Raw genomic sequence first — 19,110 nt, 5'->3', positions numbered from 1 at the left:
TCGGTCACGCAGTTGACTTATACGAAATGAAAACATACACACTCTAATCTTCGTATTACTGTTTACCATTTACTATATATTTACAAAAAGCGTCTGTATTATCAACTCGGACAGTTTTTATGATTCACTCGCCTCTCATTCACGCGGCGAGCGAACGCACTTGTTCAATTAACTAAAGAGCTTTGTTTTTACAAGGTGCCAATCGCGTTAGCTTTATGAAAGCAATCGTGATGATGTCAATTTTGCTAACGCAATTTGATGCAGTACTCTTGTCTTGAACTTTCTTTTGTTTTCAATTTAATTAAAGTACTTTCATGTATTACCAAAACACCTCATTAATCAACATTATCAGAAATGTGCCATTGTTTACCCATGTGGTAAATGATGTTTTGATCATTTAGAAAGTTGGATATAAATCAAAACTAGCCATTTCCTAATATGTTTCTTTTTGAAAGGAGACGGTAATTCAGTAAAACAGAAACTTTTCTTCGAATTTAACGTACCTAATAATGCTCGAAACATATTTTGCTTTAAATCAATACAATACTCAGCGCCTCAACTGATCATAAAACTTACTTCATTGCACTTGAATATCCTTCACCCAAACAATTTGCTACGTAGTAAAAATAATAGTGATAATAAATGTCAGTTATTGACATTGTAATTGGTCTGAGTTCAGCAAATTGTCGCGTTCGCAAATCAATGAAATTTTGTTTGAAATAATAATGGAATTGGAAGAACGTGGAATAGACATGTATCATTAGAACATTTTATCCGTAATCAAATACTACATGAGTACGAAAACCAAGACCATCGCATTGGCCCGTGTAATAAACTTCATCACGGGCACCTTGTGTCACAAATGTCTTATATACCCTACCGACGAAAGCAATCAGCCTTCATTATATTTATATATATATATATATGAAATGGTTTGCGAAAACAATCAGCCTTCATTATATATATATATATATATATATATATATAATGAAGGCTGATTGCTTTAGTCTATATATATATATATATATATATATTTATAATAGACAAGTCCTTGTTAAAATTTGACTAGCAGTATCTACTGCCGTCATTTGTTACTAATTGTATCCCATTAATCAGTCCTCATCTGATAGGGATTCGTATTGGTCGCAGAGAAGGGGAGCTGGTTCAGCTTGAGTTTGCTCAGCTTTGTTCGCAAAGGAAGTGGGTGGCGGAGCTGTAGGAAGTCCTACAGGCACACCCAGCACATTGAATGGATAAAGAGTCGTCGGAGTAGGAACTGGAGGTTGCTGAGGTTGGTTGCCGCTTTCGTCGATAACCATTTCTCCTCCCGAAGGACTTTCCACTCCGGTTTTCTCCTCCTTCTCAACACCGCCGTTACCTCCATTTCTATCGACAACACCGACCGCTTTGTCATCTTCAGACGTTCTCATTACTTCGACAATTTTATTTTTCACATAGTCCAACGGAGAAAGGTGAGGCTTACTAGAGGGTGTAGTGGCAGTGGTAGTCGTAGTAGAATCATAGAAGCGGCGCGTGTATTGATTAGTAGTTGTCTCCGGCGGTGAAACCGGTTCCACTTGGTGGAACTGTTGTTTGTTTCCTGACGAAGGGGCTTGCTGCTGCTGCTGTTGTTGTTGTTGTTGTTGCTGTTGTTGCTGCTGCTGCTGTTGTTGTTGTTGCTGCTGCTGTTGCTGTTGCTGTTGCTGTTGCTGCTGCTGTTGTTGTTGCTGCTGCTGTTGAGCGACACGAATTATCTGACGTTCATCCCCAGCCTTAGAAGAATCTACCTCTGTGCCTTTTCTACGTTTCCACTGTTCATCATGGTAGCTAATTGGATTAGAAGGAAGATACATTAATCTTTTTGAATAATTGACACAACTAGTGTATAGTTGTATATAACTGTAATTTGGCGCTAAAATCTTACCCTGGGTATGGTCTGTAGTTGGAACTATGAGGTGGACCATAATCTTTGTTCACGATATGATTGACATGTTCCCCAAGAGTGATTGCCTTATTCCCACCACCACTGCCTTCAGCCGCAGGACTATGAATATTTCCATTTGGTTCTGCTGGACTGTCTCGTTGGACATTCTGAAGAAAGATAATGTTTGGTAATGCACAAAGATATTCCATAAAAAAACTGCTCATTATTAATCTATTGATATTCATGCGTCTGGCATTAATTCAATTTTTTTTTTAATTCCAATAACATAAAAAAAAGTTGTCCTAGGAAAGAACGGCCAGTCTCGTGAAAGGTTTGTATTTGTACAAACTTTTACCAATAGCAACGTTACATCTCAATGCGTTTAATTACTAGTAATCGGTTTTGTGATTAGAGAATTCTGTTAATGAAATTACCGTGTAATTAATTAACCGAAATTTGTATTATATACTTGAAGGGGTATATATGAGTGAAAGGTACGAAAGTTGAGTCAATTTTGGGAGTTCATACCTGGGCACCTAATTATTTAATTGGATTGGGATTTGTTTTGTGCAAAAGTATGTAGATCGCGGGCTTCAATTCCATTTTTTTTTTTTTTTATTATTAGAATCAGTTATAAGGATGCATTGTTATTGATATTGTTAATAACAATCAATTTATTCGATGACATGTTTTGTAGCTACAACGATATCCCAGACGGTTGAACGGTATTACTACAAATTTAGACAGTAGAAGACAGCTTAAAATTGCAATTCAATTTTTCTTTGAGGCTTGAAGAATTTTCCATTTAATTAACAAAGATACAATGATTTGAAAAAAGCGGGATCAAAGCAAGCAGGGTAAACTTTCAACGAATAGTGTCTCCGAAGTTGCAGTAAATCGGTTGAACCGTTTTTAAGATATTTTGTGTACCGTAAAAAAAAGTTATCGTCAATAACAATGATTCCTACTGATTGATTTTAACAAAATGTATATAATTGAAACTAAATCTACATAATTTTGAATGAAACAAACGCCAATCGAATTAATTAATTGGTTGTAAAAATACAAATTCACAAAATCTACCCATCTTCTTCAGCCGTCTACTCATATATATCCTCTTAATGGTAGAGTTCTGGTGATCACATCGAATCATAAACCTCAAATGGAATGAGAATAATAGATTTTTACCTGGAACAGACGGTCACCCGGCCTGGGAGGTTGGTTATTAGATGCGGAGATCGATCCTGAATTATCGGAACTCTGATTAATTTGGTGGGTGATGATTGCATCTATTAAACTGGCCGCGGTCAACGTTGATGCCGTTTCAGCAGACTGTTGATTAACTGGGGCTTGATTTTGCCGATTTGTAGATTGCTGCTGCTGATGTTGCTGCTGCTGCTGCTGCTGTTGTTGTTGTTGTTGTTGTTGTTGTTGTTGTTGTTGTTGTTGCTGCTGCTGCTGCTGCTGCAATTGTTGTTGCTGTTGCTGTTGTTGTTGTTGCTGCTGCTGCTGTTGTTGCTGCTGCTGTTGCTGCTGCTGCTGCTGCTGCTGCTGTTGTTGCTGTTGTTGCTGGTGCCTCGAAGGTGGAAAGCCACTTCCAAGAATTCTTGTTGATTCCCTGTCGATTGATGGATGTTGTTCTCTGTAGATTTGTGCCATGTGCTGTCTCCTTTCAGCTTCCATACGTTGTTGTAAATGCTGCTGTATTTGTTGATGCTGAAGCTGAGCGAGGTCTCGTTCTCTTTGTTGTTGAAATGCCAAGCGCTGCTCAGCTTGCTGCATCTCCTTTTCTCTCTGTTGAACAGCCAACCGATGCTCCTGATGTTCCTTTTCTCGTTGAGCTGCAGCCATCTGTTGTTGAAGCTCTTTTTGATGTGCAGCCAGTCGATGCTCATGTTGCATTTCCTTTTCTCGCTGCTGTTGAACAGCCAAACGATGCTCCTGTTGTTGGAGTTCCTTTTCTCTTTGTTGGTGGTGTTGTTGTTGCTGCTGTTGTTGTTGTTGTTGTTGCTGCTGCTGTTGGTGTTGTTGTTGTTGTTGTTGCTGCTGCTGCTGCTGCTGTTGTTGTTGGTGTTGTTGCTGTTGCTGTTGATGCTGTTGCATTACAAACCGATGGTCATGTTGCTGTATCTCCTTATCTCTTTGTAATCTGTGCTCATCCTTTTCTCTGGAATGCACAAAATCTCTCTCCCTCTCTCGCTCCCTCTCGCGTTGTTGATGAGCAACTAATCGATGGTCAGACTGTTGCATTGCCAAACGATGATCTTGCAGGCGCGTTTCCTGGTCGCGAAGCGGCCTGTGGTCTCCATACCGGTCAGCCATTAATTTGTCAGAGATCGTTTTACCCAGACCTTCATGACCCCCGCCTCCGCTCGACGGATGTGGATGGGGATGGGGTACCGGAAGATTTGGCTGTTGAACCGCAACTTCTACCAAGCTGGAGAAAGCTTCGAGTCCTGGAGGCGGTGGCACGTAATGATGTTGCTTCTGGGGATTATGCCTTTGTATAACACCTTGGCGTGGTTGAGAGTGTGGAGGGTGTTGCGGCGACGGTGGTGGTGGAGTACCTGCATAATAAATGGGCGAAGGTGCCTCGTTCTTAGCCGCAGTCTCACGACCCCTATTCAACATTTGTTGACTGAGAAAATAATCGTTGATTATGAGCTGCCTTGAAGCCAGTTGCTGCTCCACTGTGTAGCTTGGTGGTGGTCGTGGCGGGTAAGAGTTGTACCCTTGAGAACCGTGCGTAACAACCACTCCTTGACCCTGAGTCTGACTTTGACTGGATACAGGGACTGTAGAGGCAGGAGGCACTCGAATCGGCCGGTGGTAATCGTACATGGGAGCACGTTTATCGCTCGTAGCAAAGGGGTGGACAGGCGTTCCTTGTGTTATGGAGCCCGTCTCTTTGGGACCTTGTCCGCCAGAGCTTCCAGCTCCAGGAGGCGTCATCTGTCTAAGTAATCCCTCATAGCGGGCACCTGATACGGGTGTACCGTGCGTGATTGAGCCGCCTTTGTGACCACTGGGAATGCCGGTTAATTTTGGTGATAATTTTGGATGCGGTGGCTGAACGGTAACTTTATTCATTATCGGTGTCAGCGGAGCTTGAGGTCTGGGAGAGGAACCGTAGACAAGTGGACTTTTCGCGCCACGCCCCTGCTCTGGATGAGAATGGGGATGGTAGTATGTTCCAGGAGGAGGTTCAGCGCGATAAAGAGTGACAGGGGGTGGTTTGTGTGGCGGTTGCAACGAATGATTGTACTCCAATTGTTGCCTGGGTTTTTTTATGCTCAGATCCAACGTTACACCTTCCGTTTCACGCAGAGCCTGCTGTACTTGCATCACAACCAGTCCTTCTTTGGGTAAAATGTCTGATGATTGAGTTTGACTTCCAGGAGGTGGCGGTGGACAAGGTGTTATGGTCGCTTGCATTTGACCTGTGGCAAAAAATACAATACGTATATGTTAGGATACTGACACCTCAGGACTATAAAAAAATGACAAAATGGAATGTTTGGAATCTTTGGAATAAATATCAGATTGTTAACTACTTCACTATTCGGAATTAGTATTAGTATGGAATATTACGTTTCAGAAAGTGCAACGATGTGTCCTTCAACGATCTCTTTTTCTCTTTGGTCATGTTGACTTGCACTGTTTGACATGGCTTTATTTTGCCGTAATTTCTCTTGAACGAGACAATACTCGTATTCGACCAACTCATCCTAATTCAAAGTCATTCTAATATTGCAAGATAGTAAATTCTTTCAGGATTTTTCATCACTCAATCATTACTAACTTCAATTTTGAAAAATATTGAGTATTATCCCAGAGCACCAGGAAAAAAAGCTTTCCCTGTACCTTAGAGCGTATACATCCTGATTTAATATCTCCATCTGCCATAGCTTTATTTGCCAAAGTCTGATTATAGATAAATTTCACAAGAACTTACCAATGTGTTGTGGACTAGGTGTGGAATGGTGCCCGTGATGAGGACCGGAAACAACAGACAGGGTAGCTAGACCAGAATCCCTGCCGGAGGTGGGTGGCACGTTTGCGGATTTATACTCGCGGGCGAAGCTGATGTCACTTCGATGATCTGTCTTCAATATACTCGAGATCGTCGGAGTGCCCGAGCTGACGGGAAGAGTTGACCCGTTTCCGGCAGGACTGTTCGGGTTCCGTTTCAACTGCATTTCTATCATGCCAAGCATCAAGTCCTTAACAGTTAGAGGATTGCTATTGGCGGGTTTCGAAGGAGGTGAGTGATTCGGCAGCGGTGGTTGTTGTTGCTGTTGTTGCTGTTGCTGTTGTTGCTGCTGTTGTTGCTGCTGTAAAATCGTCGCGGCATTGGTGTTCGAACTCAGTGTAACAACGATGCTAGAGTTGTCCAACTCTGCGCCACCCTGACCCTCGTCCGCCGTCTCCTGGAACAAGCAGCGAGTCTCTATCAGACAGCTCTATCTTCGGAATAGTTATTAGCCGGACACCAGAAAACGTATTTTTCATAAAATTTCACCACAGCAAAGAGGTATCGATTTACTGTTCATGCATGTTGTTAAATAGGTTCAAGCGAAACGCCATAGCAGTGTATGTAACATATTATATCTGGAATTGTTGACATTTTTGACTTGTCAATAAAAATGTTCGCGGAATCAACTCTTGTGTGATTCTTGAATAAAGTATAATTTGCAAAGCTTCTACGAGAATGTAAGTAAAATAAGTTCGGCTTACCGTAGCTGAACTGTCATAATCCTCTCTACTGGCTACTGGAGGTGGTCCACCACCAGTAGACGGCTGCTGAGGAGTTACTATAGCTACTGGAGGTGGTACTAACGAGACAACTGCCATATCTGCAAGTTTTTCTGTATGCTTTGAATCTTCAGATTGTTGCAACGGCATCGGCAAGGACAAGACAGTATTTTTCGTTACAACAACAGGCATGTTGGTACTCGTAATCGTGTTTGTCGGACTACCGGCACTTGCCGTGTCGCTCGAATCATGCACCTATAATTTTATCACAAGCATATTTAGTTCGAATACGTGGATCATAGTTTTGTTTCAACAACTGAATATTTCAAGAGTTCTAGTTCTCAACGGTTTCGAGGATTAGGAATACAATTGGGTTTTTGCATCGAAAAAAAAATTCAACTTTTAGATGTGCATAAAGCAGAGAAACTCAAAATAATCAGGTGGTGTTATTTCTCTTTCATCAATAAATATAATTCTGGATGTCACAAGCAACTGAATTTCACTGTTATACCTTAGCGCGAGAATCGTTATATTGCTGTAGTTTTTAATTTGCTGTATTTGCTTCCCGTTTTGTTTAATCCAGAAGCGAAAAAAAATAACTTGACTAGTTATGGTTTCTATTTTAAGTGCATATAAAAATTTTGCATGTGAAGGCCCAATTGAACCAATGAAATGCAGAGTTTGGAGTAACACTTGCCTGTGCTCAACAAATAAATTGTTGTACCACTGGTAACTTTATATATTTTCTATTGTTTTAATCACGTAGCTCTAACTCAACATTTGAAAATTGGCGAAGATATGTTAGCACTTCGTTTGAAAACATTAAAACAAATTGATATAAATATTAAATGTAGAGAAAATTTTCAATGATCTTGATTCGAATAACAAAAGTTTCGATGTTCGAGAAACGTGACATTTACACAACAATATAGTACACCATTAAACATGTTTAAAGCTGTACAATAGTATATGACATGAAAGAGTAGAATGTGGAATAATTGGAAAAAAAAATGCTTTACGTTGACGAACATCAATCTAGCATTAATAAATACTGAGATTTTTGTAACAGAGTCCAAGTGATGTTATGTCTTTCTGGTCCGTCAATTTATTGTTAAGCATTCTGCTTGTGGATAATACTATAACATACAGAGAGGAAAAAACCAGTAACATCCACATTTTATAATTAGTATTATATACTAATAGTATAATTAACTATTTTCATGGCAGCCCGCAATAAATAATAGTTTTGCATAAGATATTAGCTATAAAATGTGGATATCCCCTCAGGTAACTACATGTTTTTCTGGACATATAAGACATCGAATTATGATCACAAATAATATTATAACTTACAGCAAGCTCATCACAGCTACTCGTGCTGCTACCGCTTTCTTCTTCATCCGTAAGACAGGGCCGCCTTTCTTTGCCAAGAGTTTGGTAATATTCTGCAACTATCTGGTCAAGTCCCAACTTTTTTCGGTGCGTCAAATAGTAGTTTTTGCACTGATGATTAGTCTTCCCAGATATTTGGTCGGACACCTTAGGCCAGTTAGTTCCGTGCTCCCGCAAGGCTCTCTTCAGTTGTTCCAATTCCTCGTCCGTCCATTGACGTCCCGGTCCATCCACGTCTTCCACGTTATCTGCACTCCCCGTCAAATGGGGAGCAAGACGCCTAGATATCCGGTTGAAACATGCCGAGCAGCATTTCGTTACGTTACTACTAATCTCTGAAATTAAAACAAAATCAACTAAGTCCCTTAATCGAAACTTCATGTACCGTATTATCCATTTTTCATTTTAAATAGAATTGGAAAAATTTTCCCATTCAAATGATACTATCAGAAACAATCGCAATTCTATATTTATAATGTATTCACAAAAGTATTCTACCCAGTCCTGGACTTGTAACGCACATCTATAGGTACATGGATAAAGTATATGGCTATGAACCATTAGCAGGATTATTCATGTCCCCATGGGCGGAAAGTCAATTGTTCTCGAAGAAGAAAAATAAAAACACACCATATAAGAGTGAAATAAATACAATAGTGGTGAACACTTACGAAATTCCTGTACCACCGGGTCACGTATCTCAGGTGGAAGGTCGTTCCATTTGGACGGCAGTGCTCGAAGGCGTTTCACCCGTGTCTTAGAGTTCGAATTGGCGTTATTCAAGTTTGGGCATCCAGGAAGTGGACACGCGGTATATCGTCCACGAACAACTTTACACCTGCATGTGTTGCAGACGCGAGCTCCGGGTCCCACCTGGTCTTCTCTCAGCCCATACTGAGATGCCTGACTCCTAGACAAGGCTCGACTTTGCCCTCCACCCTCAACCGTGTTCTGGCAAACGGCGCAACTGTGCGGTCCCAACTGCCTGCCACCTTCTGCAACAGAATTAAGGAACGAGTCATAAAATTATAGTTCTAAATAGGTTGGCGTACATGTTAGGTTTGAGTAGATACTGGATGTCTATGAAATCCAGTAAAACTAAATCGCAGGTTTTCGGTGGACTTATTGGTTGAAGACTGTTGTTGTTGTTTTCTCAGGTAATTTGACACGGATTATTGGTATTGTATTGCTCAACCTATTATGCATAAGGAATAAGAAATATTCGATACATTTTATATTATGAGGATTGCACACTTTTATGTGCACTCTACAACATTGCACTTTTCAACAAACCTACTTCGAAAGCATTAAAAGAATTTGAAATGAATTCAACTTTTGTACTGCAAAGTATCTTTCTTGAGCAAGGCAATACTGATATTTGGCAAATTCATCTACTAATTCAGAGTCATCTTGTCTTATGAATTTGCCATGTCATTTTTCGTTGTTCGACCGTTACTAACTGCTACGTCGTAAAAATTTTTCAATAACCGAAAATTCCAGATTTCACCGGTTATTTCCCATTTCAAAAAATTCCTGAGATATTTTCGGAACATATACACTCTGCGGAAATGACTGCAAGGAGTACTCAACGATAAACTATCGCAAATAAATTTCTGCACATAAAATATAATAAATTAAAATACCCAAATGGCTGATTGCATTTGTTGTTAATTTTCGATTCTTAAGGGGTTCAAATGATCGAACAATATAGTAAGTCGTGCTTAGACTATGCGATAGCGTCAGAACCTATCGTTAATAATGATGTATCAGCGGATGGAACTAAAATGGAGATAAAACGAATAACGAAACCCGAAAACCCGATATAATAAACATGATATACGATATGATATGGTAACGGTTGATGTTGTGTCAATAGCGGACCGAGTCCAATTATATTCCCATTAAACTTGACGTCTGTATACTAATGGAGCGTCGCTATACGTCAAAAAGATATTACTCTATAAGGCTTCTGAGCAACTGGAGAAGCAGGAAAAACAATGCTTTACAACGTGAATTTTTTCGCCTTATGTACATCGATGTCAAACTGATGAATAACTATAATATCCGTAGGGCTCGTTTGGCGAAAACTATAAGTAAGTATACTTTATGTAACGTGAGGATGTTTTACGTGTTGTTTCATGCGTGCTTTCCGCACACGAAATACCCGTTTCTATGACGGTAGAATGTATCTGCGAATGCGCATGCGCAGAGTACAGAAAATACCACTTTTAAGCTACTAGGAGTTAAAAGTGGTTTTTTCTATACTGTGCGCATGCGCTGTCGCAAACAAGCCTGATATTATGCAACCCTAACCTCAATTTCGTACTTCGTAAAGAAACGTGTAACATTACTGCATCTATGTATGCAGACAAATTTGCAGAATTGTGCACGCTGTTTCTGACGCATTAACGTTCATGAAATGCAATACAAGTGTTATCAGTCAAGTTTACCGTGTTCGTTCCTAGACAAGCGTCATTACGGGCACGCAAAAGCCAACGACCGAAGGCCGTGCGAAGATAAAAATCAAATAAAGTACAAAGTAGTAAAGGGCTGCAGGATATGGCCGGTGACGTTGTATCTGATACCAATAATTTCTGAAATACGACACCATGCCGAGCAGCGTTAAACCCATGTTCAGAAGTGATAATTCGGTTAAATCGGTATATGTTATACCTACATGTTCATATTACATAATGGGATAATCTGTTGAGGTGACAAATATTTATTTGACTAAGCTAACTGTGGCAAGCAAATACACTAAAAGCAGAGTTTTAACTCATAATTTTTTTCTGATTATTTTTTCCTCAATTTATTGGACAAAATTTCGTTTGGTTGAACAGAAACAAAAATAATCAGCATTTCTATTTTCGTTGGTATATTCGAGTTCGATTCAACTAATTTAATTTATTTAAAAAACGATGAGAAATGTTAGAGTAGATAACTTTTCTTATTGAATGTGCATATTCGGTCATTGAATTTTAATAAATCCTACCTCGAATATTTGGTGACATTGCACATTTTTGCGCAAGAAAAATTAAATTCCAATTACAAATACATTTCTAAATTTGGGATGATTTTTTATTTATACATCTATACGTTTTTAACAAATCGTTGTAAATATAAAATGTCTGCACTCTGCTACTTACGTGTATTATTAAAAAAAATAGTTAAGACATAAATTTTGAAATCGAGGCAATAGACGAAAGAAGCAAAACACTGATAGATCGAATGTGGTGCTCGGTATAATAGGGTGAATGCACTAGTGAATGACCGCCTTGACGAAAAAAATAGAAATAATTCCTATAATGCATTAGGTAATTGCTATAAACTGTTAGGTACGTGTATCGCAATTTCTGTGCGTTCTCGCCATCCGAATTATCCGCAATGTTTTATATATACACCGGATTTGCTAAATAAACGCCAGATAGAAGTTATTCGGCGTGGGTTTATTTATTCATTACAGCATTAAACAAACAGCGCTAATCAGAGCGCCGTTAGCATACATACGAAACGGTGGGAAACAGAATAATTACAGAGGGTCTGGTTAACTAATTAAGGGAGGCCAATTAAAAAGTTCTCGCTTGCTTGCCGATGTTCTAGAGTTTCATTTTGCTCGAAAAAAGAGAAAAACCGTGTATTTGTTAATTCTAACCAAGTAACACGTATAACCACCCTGGTATCATTCTGTGGTAAGTGTGTCTACAGGCAGCACACAGGATGTCGGGTCTGACGTCTGACGTCAGAATCTGCGTCATTCAAAATCTGGCATAAGTCATTGTCAGGGCAGATTCTGTATTGGCTGTGTAGAAAGACGTCTCACAGAGTCTTCTCAAATTTCTGCAACCGAAGTCAATGCTACCAGAGCGCAGATACCTGACTCGTTATCATTAATACATGCAACGTTCGTTTTTTAGAGTTCTATGTTCTTTTCATATTTGTCGGGTTTCAACAATAAGCTAAATTGATTACTACACTGTAACGACGGTACCTTCTAACCCTGTATATTAAAAAAAAAAGGATGGTCTGAATTGAAAATATTCCCAATCGTATCAACGGCCCGAAAAACGTCATGGAGCTCGTCAAAGTCGCGTGACGGTTTAAATTTCTTGAACCATTTGTACAAATTACGGCTGAAATGGTGGCAGAGCAACGGCGTGTGAAACTTCGATCGCACGGTGCTGCTGCAGCGGGGACACTGATTGACAGCCTTCCAATTCCGCCCGGGACTGTATCGCGATTTGAACGTGATGGTCCTCCGGACCTCGAATTGAAAACTGACAATGAACATTGTGAAAAAAAAAAGAAAAGTTCGGGATTAACTTTAACGAGTCAAAAGCTACAGGGAAAGAGTTGTAGAATGAGAGAGGCCAAGGTAAAGAAGAGATGGAGCTGCAAAATTCAACTTGAAAGATAAATGTGCAGACAGCCCAAGAGCCGCAGGCTCGAGATCGCGCTAATTAAGCTAGCCTTTCCACGGCGAAGAGCCCGCGAGGGTAAAAGGGGGGCAAAAGGACTTGATACGCTTTGAATGTTTTATAACGAGGCGAGTTCAACGCCGGCTTTATATTAAGGACAAGTGGAAAATTAACCTTCTATCGTAGGATGAAAACTTTCGATTATTATCAAAATTACAAGAGCTTTAAAACGTTGTATTATTGCATTGCGACATCGTTTCAGGATATCATTTCTCATAAAAGAAATTAAACTGTGATGACTTGTATCGATATAACTATCTAAGCTTGTAGACAAACTTATTCTTTCATATTTCGAGTCATTCAGATACAGTGATGAAAAATGTAAGTCTTAAATGGATAAAATTATTGCATCATATTACAAGTTGCGTTAGAGTGCACGCTAGAGAATTTTCACTCATAATTTACTATCCTTGATGATTTTTTTATGCACAACATCGCTACGGGCTTACTATCCGCGAGTTACAGGACACCCTGTAGACGCAGCGTGCTTCATCCAGGGGATTAAGTGTACGGTAATCGGACATTCTGGAGTTTAGCCGACCGTTCCGGTAATGCGGTACGCGATAAAGAATTCTCTTTGTTCGTTTGATATCGCGTATGGTGTTGCGAGAGAGCGAGTAAACCAGGATAGTAGGTACACAACCTACTACCATGCGTGAAGTGGCGTGTAAGTACAGCCGTGTACAATACATCATATATTATAGATACAACGAAGGGTTGATGTGACGGGTTATCCGCGCCAATAACCGTGAGGGAAATGCTCAGGGAGTTTTGATTATTAGAATGTTATACGTAGCATTGAATTATTATAATCGTTGGATCTTTTCAACGCGAGATGAACGAAGGAGGAGGAGGAGGAGGAAGAAGAGGAGGAGGAGGAGGAGAACAACCCGGCCTTAAAAAAGCCGTAGGCTATGACGTAGCTTTTTATATATTTATGAGATTTGTGTTGTTAGTTTTGCCGAGGCAAATCAAAAATGATTAAAAGCAAACAAGCCGGCAGTAATTCCAGACCACGCGAGCTCGTCGCAGATTGTATACAAGATCAACGAATCCACCTTGAAGATCGTGTGTGTGTTTGTGTGTGTATGTGCCCATAGCACCTATGAACTTGACGTAATGTTATAAATTTTCCGATGCGTGAAATCCGAAAATGATTAGAGCACTAATCTCGCGACATTATGTACTGATCGTTGAGTTGGAAAAAAATACCAATTTTCTAGATAACTCTTTAATAAGTATCAGCAAATAGACAACTTAAGGCTACAGTTTGTATCGCTGTATGTTTTTTCGCGCAAATTCAAAATGTAGCTTCGGTTTCTTGTTTGCTGATTTTCAGTGGCAAATTTCACAGGTAATCGAAACTGAATTTTTATAACTAAATATTCAAAGTGTAGCTTTAGTTTTCACTAACATTGAGCGGTAAGTTTCACAATCAACGGAAGCTACATTTTGTGTCGCTGAATATTCGAAATGTCGCTTTGGTTACCTATTTGCTGGTTTTAACAGCAAATTTACCAGGCAGCCGAAGCTACATTGTTGTCACTCAATAATCAAAATGTAGCTTTGGGTACCTACTCACTAGCACTGAGCGGTAAGTTTAACAGGCAACTGCAACTACATTTTGTGTCATTGTAAGTTAAGAATGTAGCTTTGGTTGCTTGTTTTTTGGTTTCTGGCAGCAAATTTACCAACGAACCGAAGCTACATTTTTGTCACTAAATAATAAAAATGTAGCTTTGCTTGCCTACTCACTAGCACTGGGCGGTAAGTTTGTCAGGCAACCGCAACTACATTTCGTGTCACTATAAGTTCAGAATGTAGCTTTGGTTGCCTGTTTGCTGGTTTCTGGCAGCAAATTTACCAATGGACCGAAGCTACATTTTTGTCTCTGAATAATCAAAATGTACCTTTGCTTGCCTACTTACTAGCACTGGGCGATAAGTTTAACAGACAACCGAAACTACATTTCAAATTTTCAAGTTACTGTATATTCGAAATGTAGCTTTGATTTTCTATTTGCTTAGGTATAACAGCAAATTTTTTTCAATCTTCACAAAGTAACCGAAGTTACATTTTTGTCGCACAATAATTAAAGTGTAGCTTTGGTTGCCTATTCACCAGCGCTGAACAGAATGTTTCACAGGTAACCAAAACTACATTTCGTACCACTTATAGATATATGCTGGCGTTGAGCGGTGAGTTTCACAGAAAACTCCCCGGTATAACTTAACCCATTACGTGAAAGCCGTGTATCGCGTCAACTCTAAAAGCTATACAAGGGACGAATAAAAATCAATTGTTCAACAAGGATTCTGTATACTTACGCGTGTAACGTACGGGGCAACGCTTCAGCACACGCTTAACCCACACATGACACAGAATTGGGGCGTCGCATGCAATATCGACACAGGCACGCACGCTGGTGCTGCACACTGCAGGATCATTGTAGAATTAGTGGCTACCCGACAGGTAGACACGCGGCTGGTGGACTCGACAGTGCGGTTGATATTACCGCCGCGTTGTGTAAGTAACATCTGTCAATTCTCCCCATCCCAAGAGATCTCGCCAACCCCCCACCCCTCGCGATTCTCGTGCCGCCGACGTTGTCGCATGCAAAGCAGAGTGCGACCGGGGAAACCCGTCGGCTTGCAATCATAATTGCAATGACGTAGTACATACAAATTTAAAGTGGCCGTTTTTCTACCCATACATTCAATCCAACACAGCACCATATATGTCTGTTTTTACGGCATGGGCATTGAAAAGTCCACTTTTTGTGTCAGTTTTCGTTCCGTAAAGTGACGCTTTATACGGCAGCGAACAAAGTTGCGGAATAAAGTCTTTATTCCGCAGTTTTTACGCGCAGTTCGAAGTGCGCATCCCAAACTGGCGAATAAAGTAGCTTCGTCGAACAGATCGCGACATAACCTCACTCTTCGTTTTGCTTTTCAATGCCCATATCGTAAAAAATATTGTATGTAGCATGCCCGTAAACCGTTTTTTGGCTTGGATATTCGCCATAGAGTAAATCCGCCTGTATTTATGCAATTTAGGTTACATTTAGCGGGCATATATTCGTATTATCGTCTATGATTGACCGAGCTCGACTGCTTGGTACTCTCCAACCAGTTTTGATCCACGAGATAAAATGTCGATCGGTGAAATGTACCCGGAATTGCATAAACGCAATAGGATATACCATGTCTTAAATTGTCCGTGACAAATTTTGCACGAAACAAACCGGTACGTATTAAATCAAATACATTTACGTTCGCGTACACACTACGTAACACGTACAATAACTTGTGCATGTAGAACGTGGTACCACGAATGGATATTCACGCCAAGAGGCACTGTTTGCATTCCTAAATCCACCCCTGTGTCTATCTCCATACCCGCAGTGTAAAGCTAACGCGAAGGTACAGGGATAGCAGAGGCATTAATTGGGATTAAGTAAATCAAGACGCTAATTAGCTCCAACTCACTCCATCCGAGCCCATTCCCTCGGATTCCGACCGAACCTGCGGACTGAGAGCTATGCACGTCGCTATCAGTTCGTTTCCCCGTTTCAATACTGCCATCCCTTGAAGCCCGAGCGGTTTGTACGGGGATGAATGATTCGTCATAATTACTTGTAACAGCAGAGAGAATTTGTTTTGTAAAATAATAGAAGATGAAAAGAATGTAAGTGTTCGTTGTTTGTTTAATATAATAGGTTGTACCTAGATGAAAAATAAATAAAGCGAGCGAGTTTAATGCTAGAAAATCATGGACCAAAATTTTAGTAAGGTATGAACACTTATTATTGCATGAAGTTGCGATACTTTTTATACTCCGAAATCAAACGTGACATAAATTTAATATCACTGCTCTCTCATGCTATATAAGCTGTTCGTTTTTATTCCTGGCTTTCCATTTAAAAAACTACCTTTCCAAGGGGGCAAGACTTAATCACGCGTTTAGATTCTTCATGCTTTTGCGCGAAATTAGGTGCCACTTAAAATGCGCGAACACGGGGATCTACGTTGAAAGTATAAACAAACACTGTCGGCAATCTGGAGATGACGCGACGTTGAAAAGATTCAAGCGAGATGAGGGTAAGATCGGAGTGGTTACGAAGACCAAGCGATATAATATACATGGTTATATGTATACGCGTGTATACAGAGTGGTCCACTCGAGTTGGATCATTCGATTACTGCCATTCCACACGATGTCGCTGACAATGAGTTTAAACACGTGCTAGGCTACGATGGACGCCTCGTGCTCACAATCAGCCCAACCATGCTGTGGAAATTGAGAGACATGAAGGGTTACGCGAAGGGTTTATCCAACGCGACACTAGAACACCTGCTCTCGATTATTGGACCAGTGTTTCGGCTTTCACGCGATGACTAACCATTCGGTAGTCCGATTTCATTTGGCTTGGTCTCAAATTGAAGAGATGATTCGTATCTGCGACACCATTTGTAATCACTTCTACTTGTTGTAATTGCTTGCAATCATTCGTTATACCTTTGTATTCTTCGTGTTATCTTTGAAGACGTTGAAATTATTGAAATCTTTTTAATCAATGTGTAATCTTATGTAATACCTTTATTTTTCATGTAATATCTGCATTGCTTTCGTCGTCTCTTTAATCATTGTAATCCCTTATAATCCTTAGAATTTCTACAACATTTGTAATCCACCTAATTTCGTTGTAATTTCGGTAATCGACTTGTAACATTTATAATATCTTTACAATTCCTGTATTCTCTGAAACTAACTTGTAATCAGTGCAGTAGGCCCTTTTTTACAGTGATTAACCCCACATATGATATGAATATCTCATACTTTCACAAGATTTCTTTGTAATTCAACTAACAACAAACCCTAGTTCAGCAAAAAGAGTCGACATATCGTTGTTCAAAAAAATCTGTCTTAAAAACTTCGTTGATCCGTCTCGATGAATTTTAATGTCAACCCGAAAGTATCTTTCGAAAAAATTCACTAAAAACAAAGTAAGAATTATCTACAAGCAAACGTTTAATCGCAACAGTCTACTAATTTTCAAAAATGTACCACTCTTTCATCGAACAACGTGCAGGATATAAATCAAGTAATTCCTCTTGAGCGGACCACCCTGTACATCAAACCTCTAGAGGATCATGGCACGACTGCGTGGGGGTGGGGGTGGCGGGGGGCAAAGAGGGTGATCCTCGACCGAGGCTCTCCTTGTAATATCGCGAAAAGTGTTTGTTCAGCTCCAACCCAGCTCTCCTCCGAGGTTCCACAGGCTCCTGGTGCTCAGCTTTTCCCCCCTCTCCCTATCTGTTTCTTGAAAACCATAACCATACCCCATGAAATTTGCCCATGACGTTTTTATTATCACCAAAGATTATTCCAGCGACGGTATAACCCCTAATAAACCTAGGAAATTTTTTTTGCAATTCCTTTGCAACTGCTCGTTTGAAAAGTATGTCCAAAAACCAAAAACTGGATTTCAAATTTTGGATATTTTGTTTCATGCTGATGTATTACAGTCCGAAATCTGTTTTCGCCCGCTACTGGAAATGTTATTAGTAAAAATATTATAAACACTTTTGATTGATCGTTACAACATACGATCGATATCGAAAGTATTATTTATATAATTTTTCGATTTAAAAAAAAAATGGACAAAAATTATATTCACTTTCAAATTCGTCCGAGTGCTAACAAATGCAGAACCGAAAATGTCCACTTTCGTTTTTCGTACTACATCTCCGTGGTCACTTTGCGATTAATCGATTGTTTAATCTGCCGTCGACATCATGGGCACCATGACGGGAACCTAAGTACATAACAACAGCACCGGCTACGCGCATTTCCCCTGAGATCCTAGCCTCGAAACGTAAAAACCCCGCCAGGATTTTCTATTTCTCTCTATCTTTCCTCTACCCCTTCTTAAATTTCGCCTTTCGACGACCCTTTACAATCCTTTGTTGTTATTGTTATAGTGTATCGCGCCGTGCGTTCAACGTGACGTATTCTTCTCACGAAAGGAATTTTTATTCCATTTTTAGCGGCTCATCCCCAAGAGACACCGATTGATCACTGATTTCTTAACCGTTCATAGATGGGAAGTACATCCGTAGGTTGTACGATCGATTCATTATTCCATGGTAGACACAATTTGATATTAAATGATTATAAGTAAAATCAGGAAGGAAATTAGCTGCATTATCAAAGTCCTTATAATTTACACGACATTCTACATCCGGTGGAAGATAAATAATACTTGCTTAAACGGTAATTAGCCTAAAGATGGATTTATCACGAATTAATGAAACTTTCTGTCTTTGAGTATTTTTCATTCCATAGAATATAGAGTATGGAAATGGCAAAGCGCAGGCTTGTAAATCGACGGACGCACCGAGCGGGTATTTAACCTCCGCAATTCAGCCATCACTGCTGCTTGATCTGCGTGATTAAAAAGCTCTGTCTGATTCATATTGAGCGAAGGGGGAATCAAATTAATAAATCAGGAGGACCATTCGATTTGCTGTAATTTCCCAGAGCCCAGAGAAACGGCGTGCA

The 19,110-nt window shown here is 39.9% G+C and overlaps 1 protein-coding gene across 6 annotated transcripts in view; it reads right to left on the bottom strand.

The window, feature by feature from the left end:
• Nucleotides 1-247: 247 nt before the first annotated feature.
• LOC124404519 overlaps nucleotides 248-19,110 on the bottom strand; it is a 68,560-nt gene continuing 49,697 nt past the window's right edge. For 4 of the 6 annotated variants that reach the window (XM_046878712.1, XM_046878714.1, XM_046878716.1 and 1 more), the window contains exons 11-19: nucleotides 8,743-9,066; nucleotides 8,033-8,406; nucleotides 6,662-6,934; nucleotides 5,880-6,354; nucleotides 3,851-5,364; nucleotides 3,113-3,787; nucleotides 1,925-2,091; nucleotides 1,029-1,827; nucleotides 248-908 (exon numbers count right to left, since the gene is read on the bottom strand). In XM_046878712.1, the coding sequence (XP_046734668.1) occupies nucleotides 1,113-1,827; nucleotides 1,925-2,091; nucleotides 3,113-3,787; nucleotides 3,851-5,364; nucleotides 5,880-6,354; nucleotides 6,662-6,934; nucleotides 8,033-8,406; nucleotides 8,743-9,066 (4,517 nt within the window). In that variant the 3' untranslated portion in view covers nucleotides 248-908; nucleotides 1,029-1,112. Of the gene's footprint in view, nucleotides 909-943; nucleotides 969-1,028; nucleotides 1,828-1,924; nucleotides 2,092-3,112; nucleotides 3,788-3,850; nucleotides 5,365-5,879; nucleotides 6,355-6,661; nucleotides 6,935-8,032; nucleotides 8,407-8,742; nucleotides 9,067-19,110 lie in introns of those variants that run through there. The other 2 variants (XM_046878715.1, XM_046878713.1) reach the window with 2 other exon arrangements.

The sequence above is a fragment of the Diprion similis genome, chromosome 3 (assembly GCF_021155765.1).
Source record: "Diprion similis isolate iyDipSimi1 chromosome 3, iyDipSimi1.1, whole genome shotgun sequence".
Taxonomy (NCBI): Eukaryota; Metazoa; Arthropoda; class Insecta; order Hymenoptera; family Diprionidae; genus Diprion; species Diprion similis.
This window is presented reverse-complemented; position numbering and strand designations above follow the sequence as displayed.